This window comes from Drosophila bipectinata, chromosome 2L (genome assembly GCF_030179905.1).
Source record: "Drosophila bipectinata strain 14024-0381.07 chromosome 2L, DbipHiC1v2, whole genome shotgun sequence".
NCBI lineage: Eukaryota > Metazoa > Arthropoda > Insecta > Diptera > Drosophilidae > Drosophila > Drosophila bipectinata.
In genome coordinates, this window is record NC_091736.1 from 19,985,049 (window position 1) to 20,002,573 (window position 17,525).

The 17,525-nt window shown below is 39.6% G+C and overlaps 4 protein-coding genes across 6 annotated transcripts; 3 read left to right on the forward strand and 1 right to left on the reverse strand.

Moving 5' to 3' along the window:
* Positions 1 to 1,070: 1,070 nt before the first annotated feature.
* On the forward strand, positions 1,071 to 4,176 carry Acsf2 (Acyl-CoA synthetase family member 2). Its single transcript, XM_017244438.3, has 3 exons — positions 1,071 to 1,316; positions 2,348 to 3,800; positions 3,859 to 4,176. The coding sequence occupies exons 1-3, from the start codon at positions 1,243 to 1,245 to the stop codon at positions 4,117 to 4,119; spliced, it is 1,788 nt and encodes a 595-aa protein (XP_017099927.2). The 5' UTR covers positions 1,071 to 1,242; the 3' UTR covers positions 4,120 to 4,176.
* An 897-nt stretch (positions 4,177 to 5,073) lies between these two features.
* Positions 5,074 to 14,544, forward strand: fusl (transmembrane protein fuseless). 2 transcript variants are annotated; one of them, XM_017244411.3, is made up of 5 exons: positions 5,074 to 5,106; positions 11,097 to 12,271; positions 13,383 to 13,535; positions 13,596 to 13,779; positions 13,841 to 14,544. In XM_017244411.3, the coding sequence occupies exons 2-5, from the start codon at positions 11,537 to 11,539 to the stop codon at positions 14,173 to 14,175; spliced, it is 1,407 nt and encodes a 468-aa protein (XP_017099900.2). In that variant the 5' UTR covers positions 5,074 to 5,106; positions 11,097 to 11,536; the 3' UTR covers positions 14,176 to 14,544. The 2 variants fall into 2 exon arrangements, with proteins under 2 accessions (XP_017099900.2, XP_017099899.2); XM_017244410.3 differs by lacking the exon at positions 5,074 to 5,106 and adding an exon at positions 7,113 to 7,661.
* A 1,043-nt stretch (positions 14,545 to 15,587) lies between these two features.
* On the forward strand, positions 15,588 to 16,530 carry LOC108127314 (acylphosphatase-2). The gene is made up of 3 exons (XM_017244305.3): positions 15,588 to 15,915; positions 16,116 to 16,242; positions 16,296 to 16,530. Exons 1-3 carry the CDS (start codon positions 15,852 to 15,854, stop codon positions 16,408 to 16,410), a joined length of 306 nt encoding a protein of 101 aa, XP_017099794.1. The 5' UTR covers positions 15,588 to 15,851; the 3' UTR covers positions 16,411 to 16,530.
* Positions 16,531 to 16,818: 288 nt separating this feature from the next.
* cype (cytochrome c oxidase subunit cyclope) lies at positions 16,819 to 17,518 on the reverse strand. Of its 2 annotated transcripts, none has more exons than XM_017244306.3 (3): positions 17,433 to 17,518; positions 17,044 to 17,223; positions 16,819 to 16,981 (listed from the first exon to the last, which is right to left on the reverse strand). In XM_017244306.3, the coding sequence occupies exons 2-3, from the start codon at positions 17,214 to 17,216 to the stop codon at positions 16,918 to 16,920; spliced, it is 237 nt and encodes a 78-aa protein (XP_017099795.1). In that variant the 5' UTR covers positions 17,217 to 17,223; positions 17,433 to 17,518; the 3' UTR covers positions 16,819 to 16,917. The 2 variants fall into 2 exon arrangements, with proteins under 2 accessions (XP_017099795.1, XP_017099796.1); XM_017244307.3 differs by lacking the exon at positions 17,433 to 17,518 and adding an exon at positions 17,370 to 17,417.
* Between the last annotated feature and the right edge of the window lie 7 nt (positions 17,519 to 17,525).

Below are 17,525 nucleotides of genomic sequence, written 5' to 3' on the forward strand. Positions count from 1 at the left end.
GCAGACATCGCCTTCTTATGGGGTCTAATAGTATTATCAACAAAGATAAGAGTTTATTCCAAGCGAAGCGAAAATTCCGTCTACTAAACTTATCAGGGATGCCCAAGTCAATGCTCCAAGAGTAGCCGCATGAGCTTTTCTTATCTGATAGAGATTGTTTTCTTATCAGCTAAGTTAGACACTATCTTTTAGGGAAACTAAAAGCCCAAAACACTTGGCATCTTTTCATTTTGACCTACACGGTCAAAATAAATATATACATATTTTGTTGAACAAGATAGTAGATACCACTATCAGAGCGAACAAACAAATACTTTACTGTGATACAGTAGTCGGTATTACTAATAAAATAAGTAGTCCCAGTAACTAATAAATCTTTATCAATAATCCACATCCTTTTATTGTCCATATCCAATTTTATTTTATTGGATACCCACACAAATGTTCCCAAATAAGTTCTCTGTTGGATTTCTGTATGAACATATGGACAAATTTTAGATGGGAGAACCCAAACAGAGCAGGGAATCACGCCACAAACGGAAAGCTTCAAACATTATACAGGGGCTTAAAGAGAGTGTTTCTGAGGGGGGTTTTAGTTTTGTGGTCACCCAATAAATTTATTTATAGTCTGGTTTTTCAAACAACAAAGTTAAATTCTTAAGAAGTATTTAGCAAATATATAGAAAAAATAAAAAGGACTAAATTCTTTTCAAAGACACTATTTTTCTAGTTATTATCCCCCCTTAAGTAAGCCACTGACTTTCAAAAAAAGCTTTACTCAGTGTCAACTGGTTGTGCAAATTAAATAGCCAGGCAAATAAAATAAAAACAAAACAAAAACACAAACACTCAGACACCACGATAGGACATAGCCAGCACGTGTGGCATAGCCAAATAAAAGCAAACACAGCAAAACAAATGCGGCACTGAAAACGATCTTGGCTAGCCAACAACAACAAAATAATAATAATAATAAAGTTCAAACACTTGTATATAGAACCGGCAGAATCAAAAGCTGCGGAGAATATGTGATTATGGAAACCCCTCCGCTCAGTTTGCTTCAGAACTTGACGGGCATCAGACGTTCTCCTGAACTTCCTCAAAAGGAAAACCATTCACGAAATAGTTTTCAATTATTTATTTTTTCATTAAGAAAAAATATTTTACTGTTAAAGAGTGTGTTTGTGCCTAGTATGGTTATAACTTTATACTAAACTATAAAAAACAGCTGTGATATCCAACATGTTGAACGGAAAGCTGCAAACTGTTTCCAGATATGCTTTGAGGCAGAAATGTGTCTTTAAGTCGATTCGCAGGTAGGATGCTCAAGGACATACATGTCCTTCCGAGAGGGTTTTTATTTTTTTTTATAAAGCAGTATCTTTAGTGAAGTAATATGGGAAATCTTCCATTATCTTAATGCGCATTTTTTTTTAATATGGTCTTTAATATACAAACCCCCGTCTACTACTTCCTCACCCTCGAATTCTGCCCAGAAAGTTGCGTAACCGTTCCGATTCCAGATTAATGGTACAGTTGCCCCAGTCTTGGTTTAATATTATAGTTAGTACAATTCATTATTATAATACAAGGTTAAAAAGGGGCGTGGCAAGCCAGGAATTGGGGGCCAAAAATATACCCATCGGGTGGCGTTAATTATCTTGTATTAATTAGATGACTTTTAAAAATATGATAAGCAAATCGCCAGCAGAACTTTCCATTCGCTTGATAACTTATGGTCAGCGATGTCGTAGCCAAGTACAAAGTTAAACGTTTTATAAAGAGGCCTTTTACAATACTACGTATGCATTACAATAACGTAATCAAACTTTTAGAATATACGTATAATGTGCTGTAATCTTTAATTTTTATTGAAAAATCTGCCGGCACGCGCCAATCTTCTTCAAAGCAATCAATAGCTAATAAAATGCATGTACTTTTAAAATAAAAAAAGTTATAGTAATAAATCAAAAGATAATACTTTTGTTGGCATATTCACACCCACTTTAACAGAAATTAAATATAAAGCTTTTGATTGAAAAGCTTTCGTATTTAGCGAAGGTGCCAACCCACCAAATGTCAAGTCAACAATTGAATTTTTTTCACACGTAGACAGGGGTTTGAAAAACCTATTTCAAAAATATAAAATAGCTTTCAAATAGTTTATTATTAGGTTGGTTTTCTTATGATACTGATGCTTAACTTTATGGTTTTATTTAATTTGAATATATTGATATACAAATTAAGCTTATTGCATATAATTAATATAACAAGTTTGTAAGGATAATAAGATCAATAAAAGAATATTCAAAAAATAAATAATCCTTCATATTTTCCCATTTTTTAGCATCTCTACCTCACTACCAATCCTGATTAGCCACAAACACCATGTGGGCAAAGATCCACTGGTTTACCGAACTGTTGGAAGCCAATTGGAACTATCAGCAGCAGAGTTTGGAAATACAGAGGCTATCGTCTCGTGTCACGAGGGAAAGCGATACACTTTTAAGAGCCTTTTGAAGGAAGCGGATGGCCTGGCGGCGGGTCTGCTGAAGCTGGGACTAAAGCGTGGTGATACAGTGGGTCTTTGGGCTCCAAACTATATGCACTGGTATCTGGGAATGATGGGAGCTGCTAGAGCCGGTCTCACCTCGGTGGGAATCAATCCCGCCTTCCAGGGACCCGAGGTGGCCTACTGCCTGAATAAAGTGAACATAAAGGCTATCATTGCGCCAGAGTCCTTTAAGACCCAAAACTATTACGAGATTCTGAGAGACATCTGCCCGGAGATTGTGAACGCAGAATCGGGCAAGATCCGCAGTGAGAAGTTCCCGCATCTGCAATCCGTTATCATCAACAGTAACGACAGGTTGAAGGGTGCAATTCGTTTCGACGACCTTCTGGACTTGGCCAACAAGTCGGAGCGGGAAGAGATATCTAAAATCCAGAACCAAGTCCTTCCAGAGTCTCCTTGCAATATTCAGTTTACGTCAGGAACCACGGGAAATCCCAAGGCGGCTGCTCTGTCCCATTACAACTTCGTGAACAATGGTATCCATGTGGGCAACCGGAACGAACTGGCCGGCGAAAGGATCTGCGTTCAGGTGCCAATGTTCCATGCTTTTGGAGTGGTAATCACGATTATGGGTGCGATGACCAAGGGAGCCACTATGGTACTCCCAGCCGCCGGTTTCAGTCCCAAAGACTCCCTCCAGGCGATCGTCAATGAAAAGTGTTCAGTCCTCCACGGAACACCAACCATGTATGTGGATTTGGTGAACACCCAAAGGAAACTGAAACTGCCACTGGGCAGGATCAAGAAAGCCGTTACCGGAGGTGCCATTGTTTCGCCGCAACTTATCAAGGATGTTCGAGAGGTCCTTGGCGTAGAATCCGTGCGAAGTGTGTACGGGCTGACGGAGACCACAGCTGTCATCTTCCAGTCCCTGCCTGGTGACCATGATGACATTGTCCTCAACTCAGTGGGTCACCTGCAGGATCATATCGAGGCCAAGGTGGTGGATGCCGAGGGCAAGTGCGTCCCTTACGGCCAGCCAGGGGAACTGTGTGTACGAGGATACGTTACTATGTTGGGCTACCACGGTGACGAAGAGAAGACCACCGAAACCATTGGCAAGGACAAGTGGCTCCGCACTGGCGACCAGTTTATCCTGGAGGAGAACGGATACGGACGCATCGTGGGCCGTCTCAAGGAAATGATAATTCGCGGTGGCGAAAACATTTTCCCCAAAGAGATCGAAGACTTTTTAAATGCCCATCCGGACATTATCGAAGCACATGTGAGTTGCGTATTTTTTTGGTTTTTATTTATAATATTTAATTATTTATTTTTTTCAGGTGATAGGTGTTCCGGACGAGCGACTGGGCGAGGAGGTTTGCGCCTTTGTCCGCCTTAATGAGGGCGTAGACCCTGCCTCCATTACAGCAGAGGCTCTAAAGGCCTACAGCAAGGGAAAGCTGGCCCACTTCAAAATACCTCGCTTTGTGATTCCCGTAGACTCATTCCCGAAGACTACCTCTGGCAAGATCCAGAAGTTCAAACTAGTAAAAGCATTTAAGGAGAGACAGAGTCAAGACCGCAATACTGCCAGGGCTTAGATATAAAATGCTTATATCTTAATAAATAAAACAATAAATTAAGTTTTTAAAATTAAATCTAGCCTTTTCCTTCAGAACCATTTTTCTTTTGGAGTATACTTTTTTTGAAGCATACTTTAAGGAGTCTTTGAAAATTTGTTTGTGTGACAGATTGCGTTCAAAAATTGTGCCATATGCATATGTATTACCCTGTCTTGTACAAAAAGTGTCGAACGATGAACTATAACTCAGTTTCCTTTTCAATTATTTATTATATTATATTTATTCAAGAGGTGAAGGGCTAGGGTTGGCCGAGTATGGATGCCATAAGACTTAAAGGGGTTTCATGTCCTACGAACTTGGGAAAAAAGTCTAAGCATATGAGATTTTCTCTTCCCCTGCTAATAAAAATAACTATTTAGTAAAATAAAATTTATTAGAATGAAATGGAACAATATAAAACGTAAAAACAAGTAACGTGCCGATGGAGATAAAGCGGAAAACGTGCAAACAAACCTAGCGATTTGGGGGCGACTTTAATCGCGCAAAAGTCCGAACCCATTCAGCTCGGAGCATCGAGTTCCGATAGCAGTCATTGCTCGATCTTTTATGACCCAGCAACGCAGCCTGATTGGGCCTTTATGTTTGTGTTTTTCGCAGTTCTTCGATAGCACGGGCTTTACTCATCAAATTTTAAACCAGAACAAGCTTTTAAAAGAATATCAGACTATTACGGAAAAATACAAATGATACACCAGTTGGAGCGACACCGTTTACATAAATTTCTAATCAAGACGATGAAATAGAACTCGAAAAGGAATAAGAATGAGCCAGTCAAGTCGAGGGTGGAGTAAATATACAGCCATAATACCTTCCTCTCGGCTTGCCCTTATCAGTCCAGTTCTGGGGCGATAACGCTGACGATTTTGGGCGCCTGTGATGTCCAAATATTTGGCAACGTCAACGGCTCAGTTTGTGATCAACACGCGCCCAAATCGGAGAGGAGACGTATGTAAATATTTCATATAGCTAGTCCATACTGCGTCTTTAGGCTAATTAATAAAATTAATAAATAATCCAGCCGACGAAAAGAAATCAGTGAGTGGTGATTTTTTGGAACCGCTCTTCATTTGCATAGGAGTGACCGAAAAACCTGGGTCAGTTGACATTGGAATAACTGAGCCGGTGATGTAGCAGAAAATGAAACAATAGTAGACGAAGAAGTTTTTTAGTTTTAGCCAGTTTCTATCTTGTGGTAGGTTAGTAATGTTGTGAACGTCTTTACAAACATATCGGTCGCCTCATAAGGTTTCTTCATTTTCCAAAGTTTTGATAGTGGTTATCTGGAAGGCGGTAAGATAAAGGTGCGATTGAGAAATTTAAGAAGTCTGCCCTTATTTGACCAAAAATAAAGTGCATTGAAATATTGGTAACTATCCAACATATTAAAGCTAATTTATGCTTAAGGTAAAAGTAAATTTTTAAAAATTTTTTAAAAAATTTTAAAATATGTATATTACTTCAAAGCTTAAGAAATAACGAACAAATGTAGGGAAATGTTACGTATACGCAACGTATACCCATTTCTTGTATCGTTAAATGCCGGTTGAGAACCTTAACTTTCACCAAACAATACTGATTTCATTTGACAATGAAATCCCTTATAGTATAATACTCCAAAACAAAGATTAAACTCCAGACAGGTACTTGAGTTTATTTTGACCAAAAACAATCTTAGCTAACCTTGAAACAAATAACCAATAAATAACTATTAGGATTTTCGCCAATTAACCATTGACCAAAAACCCAAACTTCCATTAAATCACGAGTCTTGTGAATCAGACAAAGGAAATCACAACGACTGCCATAAACAGCCAATTGATTATAATTGAAGAACTCTTTTGAAGATGACTATTTAAACAGTCTAATCTAATCACAAATCCCTGTCATGAGGAGAATTAGTGAGTATTTTATGCAGGGGATGGATGGGAATTTTCGTTTCAATTGGGAAATAAATCAAAACCTGTCAAACAGTAGCTAATTGAATTTATTTCTTTGCACAATCTTAATATTAATTTCTGTTATCTAAAATTATTCACGCATAAATTAAGCGAATGCAGTTGAATGGAAAGTAGAACTGTGAATGATCCAATAGGGACTAGACGTTTCCTAGTTCCCAAACGTAATTAAATATTTATAGATTGCATCGAAGCACTTGCATCGTTTTTATGAGTTTATTAAGTGCGAATTATTTCAAAATTTGTTTTCCCTTTCGACTTTGTTACGCGACGGTGGCAACAATTATAAAATTAACACTAATAAAAAAACTTATAAAAAAAACTACTAAGATATTCAAGATTTGTGTCGATCCCATTAATTTTCAATAATATTGATGCGCAAATCGCATTTTCAAGCATTTCAAGTGAACTAATTCCCGCGCCGAAACAATTCCATGCTAATTTGTGATATGTTACTTATACCTGTAACATTATACCATATTTAATACGGGTGATGACTGTGTAATCGTTTCTTAATGAAGTAACAAATTAATTATTAATGAAATAACAAGCACCTGTTACAAAGTAAGGCAAAGATTTGAATTTAAAGGTTAAACAAACAGGGTAAAAGTTTTCCAAACGAAATATATTTTGGTTAAAGAAAGCTCTTGGTATTTGACAATTTCCAAATATTCTCCGCACAAGTATTAATAGAAGACCACTTTGATGGTTTCGAAACCTCAGAAAAATGTCTAAAAACTAGAAAAACGTATTTATTTTGCACAGATATCTGAAAAGCAACCATTTAGATATCTTTATCGATAGTGAGCGGGATTTTATCCGAGCTCAAGCTCAGATTTCGGCTCGATGAGGGGGACTAAGCTGCGGTTGCGATTTATTTTTTCTCATAATTCGTTGGGGCTTTTTGGGGTCCGTGAGTGCCAAATCCGGCGCACTCAGTACCAGTCCGAGACCCAAATCAGACACAGTTTTAGTTCCCAGCTCCCTGTTCGGTTTTCCAGTTCATCTTCTGCGGCCACCGGCGACTGTCGAGCGTTCTGATCGCGGAAAACAAAAACAATTCCGAGCAAACAGTCCAGTCCGCCGAGTTCAAACAACCGTACAAATAAACTAGATTGCAGGGTGTGTGTGTGTGTGTGCCGGAGAGTGCCTTTGTGTGGTTGTGCGGCTGGGCTTAGCCGATTCCTACGAGTATAGGCATATATATAGTAGCGCCAGAAGTCGTGCTCGCGCATTCGAGCCTCAAACACCTGCGGCCCACGTCTAACAGTCGAGCTAACGGTAACCGAACGAAAAATCGAACGAAATCGATAACCACGATCACTTCCGGTGCGTGTGTGTGCAATTCGAATGGTGGTTCCTTTAAATTAGTCGCTTGTAAAAAAAGCATAACAACTGCAAAACGCTGAAGCCCTTTCTCTTTCGCACCCATATCTTACGCACCCACGAAGCCGCAGTAGCAGCATCAAATAAAAAAAATACAAAATAAATAAATAAAAAAAAATCAGCAGTAACAGCAGCAGCAAGCTCTGCTAATTTTAAACGGTAATCCCATGTTTTTGTTTTTGTATAAATTACAGTCCATAGCAGCTCTCCCCGAGTGTGTGTCTTTTTCGCGCGTGTGTGTCAATGTTTGGGTGTGCTGTGTGTGTTTGTTGTGTTTATTTTCCATGGTCCACGCATATTTCGGAAAAAGGAAAATTTTATTTTGTAATATTTGTAAATCGATAAATGATAAGGGATAACGACTATCGAACGATTCGTATCGTATATCTTATCGCACCAGTTTGAAATCTACATGGGAACATTTCTAATTAGTTTGCTGATCGAATCAGATTTGATTTATTAATACATTTTTGAAAAAAATGTATTTTTTTGCCTAACTATTCCATATCAAGAATTTTATTAAAAGAGCACCAGCATATGTTGCGATACTTGAAATATCACTCATACGCAACGTTGGCCAAAACTTTATTCTTAATTTTGTTCTCTTTTGCCGCAAGGAGCTACTTTCTTTTCTTTTTGAACTTAAAAGTCAAAACTTCCCGCTACATATATCTGAAATAATAAGAAAAACTAATTAGATCATTTTTAAACTCAAACTAACGCTAAAGAAACGTGTACCTGGATAAATGGTATAACCAATCAACAATTACACTTGACGAATCGCTATCGTAAGACAAACAAAAGGTGCCAGCAGATCAATATAGAAATTGTTATCCCAACCCCCGACTTTCTTGAATTAGTTTGGCATGAAGATCAAATAGGTGCGATTATTCAACCGCATAATGACAGTAAAACGAGCACTTAGTGACTGATAATATCCCAGGCAAATATTGGACAGACGATGTGCTGTAAAGAGATGTACCCTGGCCATTATCACACCTCAAACCCCATTGGAATTAGTCAAAGGCAAATTAGGAATCACAAGCCGATCGTAAACATTCAACAATAACCAAATAAAAGTAGGCAATTGGCGGGATTTTAGTGTTTGGCCGAGTTGGCCTTATCGCGTGAGGCTCCAGTATCCACATTTGTTTAGCTATCTGATTCAGATATATGTATACACAGATGATAGTATTATGGATAGTATTATATTGTATTTGTGTTGGCAAACCTAATTAGCTTGGAGCCAAGTCGTAACTCGGAGGCCGGGACTCGTCCAACTTATCAAGAACCGTGCAAAAATTGAGAAAAAGTCGCTATAGCTCGACGTCCAATTTGGCATTTGAATTGTCACCCGTTCTTTGTCAATTATCCGACATAATTGGAGTACAATGTGCAATGAGAGCGGGATACATGAGGTACATACGACTGGCATTGCATTGAAACGTCACTTGGCCCACTTGGGGAGTTTGAACTTGAAATCAGTAGAGCTTCTCCCTCACACCCGATGCCCATCCCGATCCATGGGCCTTAATTAGAATCATCTGTTGTTGCATCTGCAACTGCATGCCCGAGTCCCCGAATCCATCATGATCTGCTGCCCCAAACGAGGAAGTCTTGCTGGGCCCAATGAGCCGCTCAGTGGGTCGTCCATTTGGCCGGTGCATCCACCACTCAGATTTAAATGCGAATGCGCTTGACCCAAACAGCAGTAGAAGCATTAGCTACTACAGCCTCAGCTGAAGCAGCAGCCACCGACAAAATCCCAGCTCGGACCTTCGCCGACGGCCCCACATGAAAGTCGCTTGTTTAATTATCGCGCATACGCCGCGTTGCCCAGACAGACGGTCAGCCAGCTAAATGGCATCGCAAACATCCTGCACTAATTTCATGCTCGGGGAGGACTAATTAGACACTGCCAAACAATAATTGATTTGGCGCTCACCGTAGAGACTACATATAATGAAGACATTTCAGAAAATATTATTCTCAGTTTATTTTTAGAAGAAACTCAATTGAGTTGCATGTTATTAATTAAAAGGATTGAAAGAAATTTTCTACATTTTTCTTTTGAAAAAAATAAAAATATTTAGATATGGGAGTAGAAAATAATAATATTTCTTGAAGCCCTTTAGGTCAGTAATATTATTAGGTTAAATACATTTAACTTTTTTTATTACTTGCTAATTTATTTTACTTATAACTTTTTAACAGAGTACACTGACACCAATTATTATTTATCTTTTGAAAAGATCCTGTAAAGTATACTCATTAAATTATCACATAAATATTAGAGCTACACAATGCGAATATTGCTCATACGCAGTGATGGCCCTACTTTTGATAAATAAAATGTTTGTAAGGATTTAAAAAGAGTGCAATAGAAAAAATCCTTACCTCACCTCCTTGGCATATATTGCATCATTGTATAATTGTACAAATGGTCCCTGGATTCCCCTGCCTCTACTTGGGATGTGCCCCTGACTTGGCGCCTTAAGTGACAAGTTCAAGTGGCACAAGTTCAAGACTCTGACATTTTGGATGCCCTGCCGTGTCCAGCGGATCACTTTCGCTTTTTGTTTCGGTGGCATTTTACTTTTAATCAAAGCTCTTGGACCTGCGGCGCTGATCTTAAATTGGATCTATTAAGTCACTTGAGATAAGTCAGAGCCCCTCGAGACTTAAGTGCCGAGCGGAGAGGCCACTCAACGCTAAAATTGTCACGTTGACGTTGAGTTATCAGGAAAAGAGCTCTGGTCTCTCTCTCAGGTGATCTCCATAAAATCTGGGCCAAACAATGGGATAACATTTCATATCTCAAGAGGGAGATTACTTAATACCCTGTAATACCAACCATTAAGAGATCATTGGGGGAATCCTTTATTATGTTGGCTCTGTTTGAATAAGTAGAATTGGTAAACAAGTTTCAATGTGACTGTTTAATGAGTCACTTGTGAAGGCTTCTTAAATTCTTCGTAAATTATATTTGTCGAAGTATACGATTATTTCTCTATAGGACTTCCTGATGTCGTGTTATTCTTTATTTAAGAAAACCGAAACCATTCCAACCATTCTTTTGTTACCGATTTCTATTTAGTAGCTTACATCGCATACTTCTTAAATTCCCTATAAAAGTATAATTAATACAAATTCCAAATACCAAATCTCTCATAATCGGAAACTAGAGGCATTCAACCAATTTCCTTGTTTTAATTTACGCTTATTCATGTTTAAGATCAAAGATTAAAATATTGAAAGAGCGCTTTCAAGTGTCGAGGCTTATCAGGCCATTGTTAAATAAACCTGCCTTAATACAAGCACAAGTCCCTTTTGAAATCTGGGTTAGTACTGGAAAAAGTCGGATTGAATGGGCAAGTGTGCGATAAGTGATCTGTAGTAGACAGCTGCTGGGTCTATAAACGGAAAACTATACACCAATTAGCAGCTTCCTAGGATTATATTTTTGCCCGATTATTTTATGCCTGTAAAGGCAGTGTAGAGATTAATGGATGGGATTAGAACCACACGAAGCTAAGTCTGATAAGCCGGCCTGATAAACACTCATAAGGTTTCTTTGCAATTCCCCCATTTCAGACAAGTGGACAAATGGCAACCTCGGAGTGGATGTGACAGTGGATGCATATTATGCAACTGCAGCCAGACAAAGAAGCTATAGACAGAGATTGGCTAGAGAAGAAGAGTGCCGGAGAGGGGTGCCCAGATAGACAAGTAATTATCAGTGCCAGATTATTATCACCGAAGCGGCGATGCAGCGACGGTGACGGTTCCGGAGGAGAGGACCAGTAAGTGCGCTCTCTCCGACTACGGAATGCATTGCGCTACCTGACTACGGGTATTCCAAAACCAGCCGAGCAACCAGCAGGAGCGGTCCCCGCCAGAAAATCAGCCGCTTATCCAGACAGGCGCAATATCCGAAGCGCCAATTAGGAGGCAATTAAACAGATTAGCCCTGAGCTCCGAGTTCGGATAGACCCGGGTCCCCTAGCTTATAGCCAAACCAAAAATAATTAAAAATGTTGGCCACGGACAAGGGCACCCAGGCCAGCCCCACGCCGATCATCGTGAGCACCAGCGCCAGGTCGCAGAAATCTCATTGCCATGGTCCGGCGGGTGCGGACCAGCAGCTCCTGCAGCATCCAGCCCACCACCATCCGCACTTGCACACCGCCTCCCATTCCAGCCACCTGCCCCATCATCATCCACACGGACATGGTACTGCCTGCGAGAAGCGCCTGGAGGCGGAGACGCCCCGGAAGAACCTCCACGAACTGCTGCTCGAGTTCCTGGACATTATGCTCTCCTGTCTGGTGGTGGCGCCCTGTGTGATCGCCTACTGGCGTGGCACTTGGGAGCTGATGGGCGTGTATCTCTTTCCCAAGAGCCTGCCCCTCTCCGCGATGGCTAGTTTCCTCATCGGCGGACTCGGCCACTTTATCTTTACCGTAACACAGAATTTCTTCAAGGACTACATCCATCCGGACAGGCGGCGACTCACCTACTACATAGTCTCGCGGCTCTATACGGCCGTATTCGGTATAGTCTGCGTGAACATGTGGCGTGGGGCGTGGCTGCTCTGCGACTGGCTAACCAGTGTGGACTCTCTGATTATCGTTTCTGTGGTAACGACGATAGCCCTCATCTTCCTGTTGGCCACGCGCACGCTAAGGAACCTGGGAGCTGCCCCATACACGGTGACCATGGACCACAAGACCGACTATTTTGAGGTGGACACCATGTTCAAAATACCCGTAAGTAAAACTTATTTTAAAATATTAAGGATCTACTTCGAGAAAGAAAATAATTTAAAACTAGAAGGAAAAACAAGAAAGGAAAGCTAATTTCGGGCGGAGCCGAAGTTGATATACCCTTGCAGTTAAAAGCGGATATAAATCGCAAACATCGGATAAAGGTTGCCGGTCCTTATGAGAATATCATCATAAAACCAATTAATTACAATAAAATATATATATAATTACAAATAAATATATATAAAAAGTCCCAAGCTTCTATCTTCAAAAATATCAAAGTTGGTATTTCTACCAAAAACCATTTCCGATCATTCAGTTATATGTCAGCTATAAGATATAGTCAACCGATCATTATGAAATTTGGTAGATCGGATTAACTGACCAAAAATAGAATGTGTACCAAGTGCCAGCTTTCTATCATCAAAAACACGAAAGTCCGATCGTTCAGTTATATGGCAGCTATAGGATATAGTCGGCCGATCCTTATGAAATTTGGCATGTCGTATTATTTTGCCAAAAATAGCAAAATGTCAAATTTGAACTCTCTAACTTTAAAAACACTAAAGGTATACCATTTCCGATCAATCAGTTATATGGCAGCTATAGGATATAGTCGGCCGTTCCGACTTATAAACTGCGTGCAAAGGAAAGAAGGGTGTGCGCAAAGTTTCAAGACGATAGCTTTAAAGCTGAGAGACTAGTTTGCCTAGAAACAGACAGATGGACAGACGGACATGCTCATATAAACTCAGGAGGTGATCCTGATCAAGAATAAATATACTTTATAGGGTCGGAGATGTCTCCTTCACTGCGTTGCACACTTTTGGACAAAATTATAATACCCTCTGCAAGGGTATAATTAATGTATATTAATAAGGACCTAATATATCGAAAATATTGGATATATGTTATAAATTTCCAGGTTTTTGATTGAAGAACTACGAGTATTAGTTTCCGGATCATTGCATCATTGAAATATTGCATTTATACATAATGAAATTTTGTTTGTAAAAAAATATTCATAAAATTATTCTTTTAGTTTACAAAAGTTTTTAGAATATAAAAAGTTTTCAGCTACTACATCTTCTGCATTTTTAAATAAACCTTGTAGGGTTTTCATCAACCTGGCCTGTATGTTCTGGACACCCTCTTTTCGGTCTTTGTCATTGGAAGTCTAGTGGTCATTGCCTGGCGCGGAGTCTGGGGCATCTTTGATCTGCTCCTGTTTCCCAGAGACCGAGCAAAGTCTGCCTGGGGTTCACTGGTGAGTGCTCTTGAAAACCCTATTTCACGAATTTGTTTTGTAAATTCCATCACTGGACAGATGATTGGTTACCTGACGGTATTCGTGACCTTCCTCATCCACCCCCTGATGCGTTATGTATGCCGGCGGATAAGCGGCATCCTCAAACTAATTATTTGCGACATTTACTATTTAATGACCTTCTTTGGCGCCGTGAATGCCTGGCGAGGCATATGGAACTTGTTGGATGTGTACCTGTACCCAGGTAGAGACCAATTTTAATTGAGTTTAACATTTTTATTCAATATTTGTTTGACTTTTCTCAGACGACAGGCTTATGAGTTTCTGGTTAACGCACATCATTCCTTTCCTGCTTCTGGCCGCCATCAAGTGCTCCAACTCCATCCTGGTACGGGGCGTATTCATCGATGGCGAGGGAGTTGGCGCCGATAGCGTCGATATACCCATCAACTATGTGAGGCTGCACTTCCTCCGCGAGCGGCAAAAGAAAAACGCCCACCAACTATCCCCCACGAAGCCATCGCCGCCGCACTATTATTTGAAGCCGGAGCACGCCTCGCTCGGCTTGGCTACGGAAAAGGACAAGGAGGCCCACAGCAGCCTCATCGAGAAGCCCCACCCACCCGTACAGATGGTCTAAGAGGTCTAAGATCCGGGCTCTTTGTTAAACTCGTGTTTATGCCTAGTTGTTAAAATAGATTTAATCGCCTAAGCTTAATCTTACCGAGCTTACTTAAGAGTCAGATATTTAGTGGTAACCGCTAGTTGTAGTCCCACATCCTGATCCCGATGAAACCACTTCCTAGACCTGTACAGAAATCCAAGAACGACGTCTCTAGACAGTAAGCATAATTGCATTTTAAACAGCAGGTTGACGAACCAAATTTTGGCCTGGTGACGAAAGCACCCCTACCTACTCAACTAATTAAGTGATAACGATGCGACTACAAGTTTTAATATTGTACATTGGTAATTTCATATAAAAATAGCCAGAATGAAATAAATAAATGTTTGTAAATACTATAAAACCAATCTTAAATGTGTATACTTTTTCAAGAAACTACTGAGATCATTTAGGTAGACTTTGTTCTATTTAAATCACAATTTCCGCTTTGTTTATCTTACTCTAAGGACAAATACCCAGCCAAGGATATCATTGAGAATTTAGATTTCCCTTTCATCGATCTGAAATAACATAATAAGCTGTCGTCTAGCCGTATAATAGTCTCAGGGTCACAACGATGCGCCTGCTCTGAACTTGTCATTCCTGGCATCGCCAAATGGCCAAATATTTAAGAATTTGTAGAAAGCGAAAACTAAGACCCAGCACCAAAGACAATGAACTGTTTTGGGTCAATACAGTCTGCTGAGGCGCACAATATATACAATTTGCTACTAAATTGAGCAATGTGCAACTACAGATCTGATAAATACCTTAAACGAGCCATTTGCATTTGATAAATATATACAAACATATATATAAGAAGGTATATCAAGATAATGACCACCTGTAGGGAATGTTTAAGAACTGACAGTGCACTTGGGGTGTTCATATCTGAGGACTTTGTATGAAGAAGGATTTAAAGAGACCTTATAAAGGTATACCTTTACATAATAAGTGTAAGGTTATTAAAAGGTTTTAAATCGATTTTTAAATTCTTTAAAATTGTTAGTAAGAATTCTGAAATTTTTCCATCATATTTCCAACCATAATTTATCATCCTACAATAAATTTTTGTAAAGAAATCTAGATTCTAGAACCTTATTGGAATTTCAAATTAGAACTATCCTTATTTTCAGATTTTATTTCCTAATATTAATCTAATTTTTGTATCTCGGGTAGGGTACCCAAAAAATGTGTACAAGATCACATCGAAAGAATCGTGTCTTATTCGAATTTTCTTTACTTAAAAATAACAACAACATAAGAACCTATAGACCAACAACCAACAAAAAGAGGCAGAATGCAGTGGGTAGCTAAAATAAATACGCAAATACAAATCGAAAACGCAAAATAGAAAGCAATTGATATGCTAGCAAAGCGCCAATTTGTAGGAACTTGGCATTTTAGTTTGAAATTTGCGACGGTTTGCTGAAAACCAAATTCGCGATCGCAGCGAATACGATTTTCTATTCAAATAATTTTGAAATAATCAATAAACGTTCATACTCCAGTTGCTGAAGAGCTATTTAAATTTTCTTGATCTGCTTTTAAGCCATAAAAGTGCAAATCCAAATCGATCTAAAAAATCGAAAAGTATTTTTGTGAAATTTACATAACCATCGTGCACATTTGGTGAAGTTCAAGCGATCGATATGGGTATTCCAGACATCCGACAGCTTGTGACGCTGGACTTTGAGGTCTACGGGCATGTTCAAGGTGCGGTTCTTTGGATAACTGATCATGGATCCGGGACCGACGGCCCAATTTCAGGGTTTCCCGATGCAAAGATCTAAAAATAAAACCACAGTAGCTAGTTACTTGCGGGGCCTCCGCCTGTCCTTGGCTTCCTTTCACGCCTCATTCCACTTTCGCTAGACTATACCGAATAATACGATATATCTTTAACCAACCGGCAGGCCTGAATCTCACGAAAGATACCCGCGACCGGTGCACCAAGGCAGGAATCACGGGCTGGGTGAAAAACAGCAAGGCGGGCACCATTGTGGGCAAGATGCAGGGTCCCAAGGAGGAGGTCGAAAAGATGTGGGTATTTCACAGTACCCAACACGAATTATAATAAGCTATTTTCCAAACAGGGTGACCTGGCTGTCCAGCGAGGGATCTCCTGGCTGCCAAATTGATCGTTGCGAGTTGCGAAACCAGGGAAACCTCAGCCGACTGGACTACAAGGACTTTGCCATTAGATTTTAGATGTGTTTTCATCATTTTGTCGCTTTATGATGTGACGACTGATGTAGTTTTGTGTTTGTTTTGTGCACTACTTCTATAAGTTTGTAAATACAAGTAAAATAAAGATCTTAATAATATAAAGAGATTTGTTTTCATTACCCAAAATGAAATCTATTCGATAGATTTTGAATCTATTTCTATTATATCTACAAATCTTTTTGAACCTTTTTAAATTATGTTTTTAATACTTCTCGAATAGACCCTCAAAACATCAATTATGGATAAAAGCTTAACTGTCACATCTAATCACATGAACTTATACCAATCGGTCAAAAAAGTCTCAAAAATTAAAGTCACAAAAAAATATTAAATTTAAAAAGTAAAACCACAAAAAAATGAACATCAACCGGAAGTAAAACATTCCAAAGATCATACGTAGACTCAAATCTATTTACTTTTCAATACAGAAGCGTAACACTTTGATATCGCAACATCTTTAGACTTAGACTACTGGGGTTTTGTGGGTGCCTAGCAGGACTGGAAACGGCCGGCGGCCTTCATCCGCTCGAACGACTTGTTGGCGTCGTATTTCCTGCAAAGATTGAAGATGCTTAAGTAAAGGAATCAAGATGAATATTGACATGTTTAAATTACTGGTAGAACTCGGCGTAGGCGGCCTTCTTGGGATCGTTGACCAGCAGCTTGAAGGCAATGGTCACAATTGCGGACAGACCGAGAGCCGCAGCGAGGTTGCGCTTGATGGTGGCATTGTGGAGGCCACGGAGCACAGGGCCGGCGCTGCTGGAGGTTGCTGGAGTGTTGGCCATGTCGTTTCTGCAAAAAAATAAAGCATTTGTATTGTATTGGTCATCAGTTACGTAAGGTTCTTAAGGAAGGTGTAACAAAGCAACGAAAGAAATGTGAAAAAATGTTGACACTTGTTTGTTAGATAAAGGCAGTAAAAAATCTGGTCAATGTACATTTATTGGTCCAAAAACTCAAATATAGATAGGGTTTTAAGGTAATTTCGGTTATGTACTCACATTGCAGAAAAATAGTCAATTGCCAGGGATGGAACTTCAATCACAATCGATACTCAAGGGATGGAATGTTATGGTCTGAAAACAGTGCTGTAT

Excerpts from the sequence above, each read along its gene's own strand:
- Acsf2 (XM_017244438.3), top strand. The coding sequence starts at position 1,243 with ATGTTGAACGGAAAGCTGCAAACTGTTTCCAGATATGCTTTGAGGCAG. Across the intron at positions 1,317-2,347 it reads GTCTTTAAGTCGATTCGCAG|CATCTCTACCTCACTACCAA; the intron begins GTAGGATGCTCA and ends CCCATTTTTTAG. Across the intron at positions 3,801-3,858 it reads CGGACATTATCGAAGCACAT|GTGATAGGTGTTCCGGACGA; the intron begins GTGAGTTGCGTA and ends TATTTTTTTCAG.
- fusl (XM_017244411.3), top strand. The coding sequence starts at position 11,537 with ATGTTGGCCACGGACAAGGGCACCCAGGCCAGCCCCACGCCGATCATC. Across the intron at positions 12,272-13,382 it reads ACACCATGTTCAAAATACCC|GGTTTTCATCAACCTGGCCT; the intron begins GTAAGTAAAACT and ends TAAACCTTGTAG. Across the intron at positions 13,536-13,595 it reads AGTCTGCCTGGGGTTCACTG|ATGATTGGTTACCTGACGGT; the intron begins GTGAGTGCTCTT and ends ATCACTGGACAG.
- LOC108127314 (XM_017244305.3), top strand. The coding sequence starts at position 15,852 with ATGGGTATTCCAGACATCCGACAGCTTGTGACGCTGGACTTTGAGGTC. Across the intron at positions 15,916-16,115 it reads GGTCTACGGGCATGTTCAAG|GCCTGAATCTCACGAAAGAT; the intron begins GTGCGGTTCTTT and ends ACCAACCGGCAG. Across the intron at positions 16,243-16,295 it reads AAGGAGGAGGTCGAAAAGAT|GGTGACCTGGCTGTCCAGCG; the intron begins GTGGGTATTTCA and ends TTTTCCAAACAG.
- cype (XM_017244306.3), bottom strand. The coding sequence starts at position 17,216 with ATGGCCAACACTCCAGCAACCTCCAGCAGCGCCGGCCCTGTGCTCCGT. Across the intron at positions 16,982-17,043 it reads GCCTACGCCGAGTTCTACCA|GAAATACGACGCCAACAAGT; the intron begins GTAATTTAAACA and ends CAATCTTTGCAG.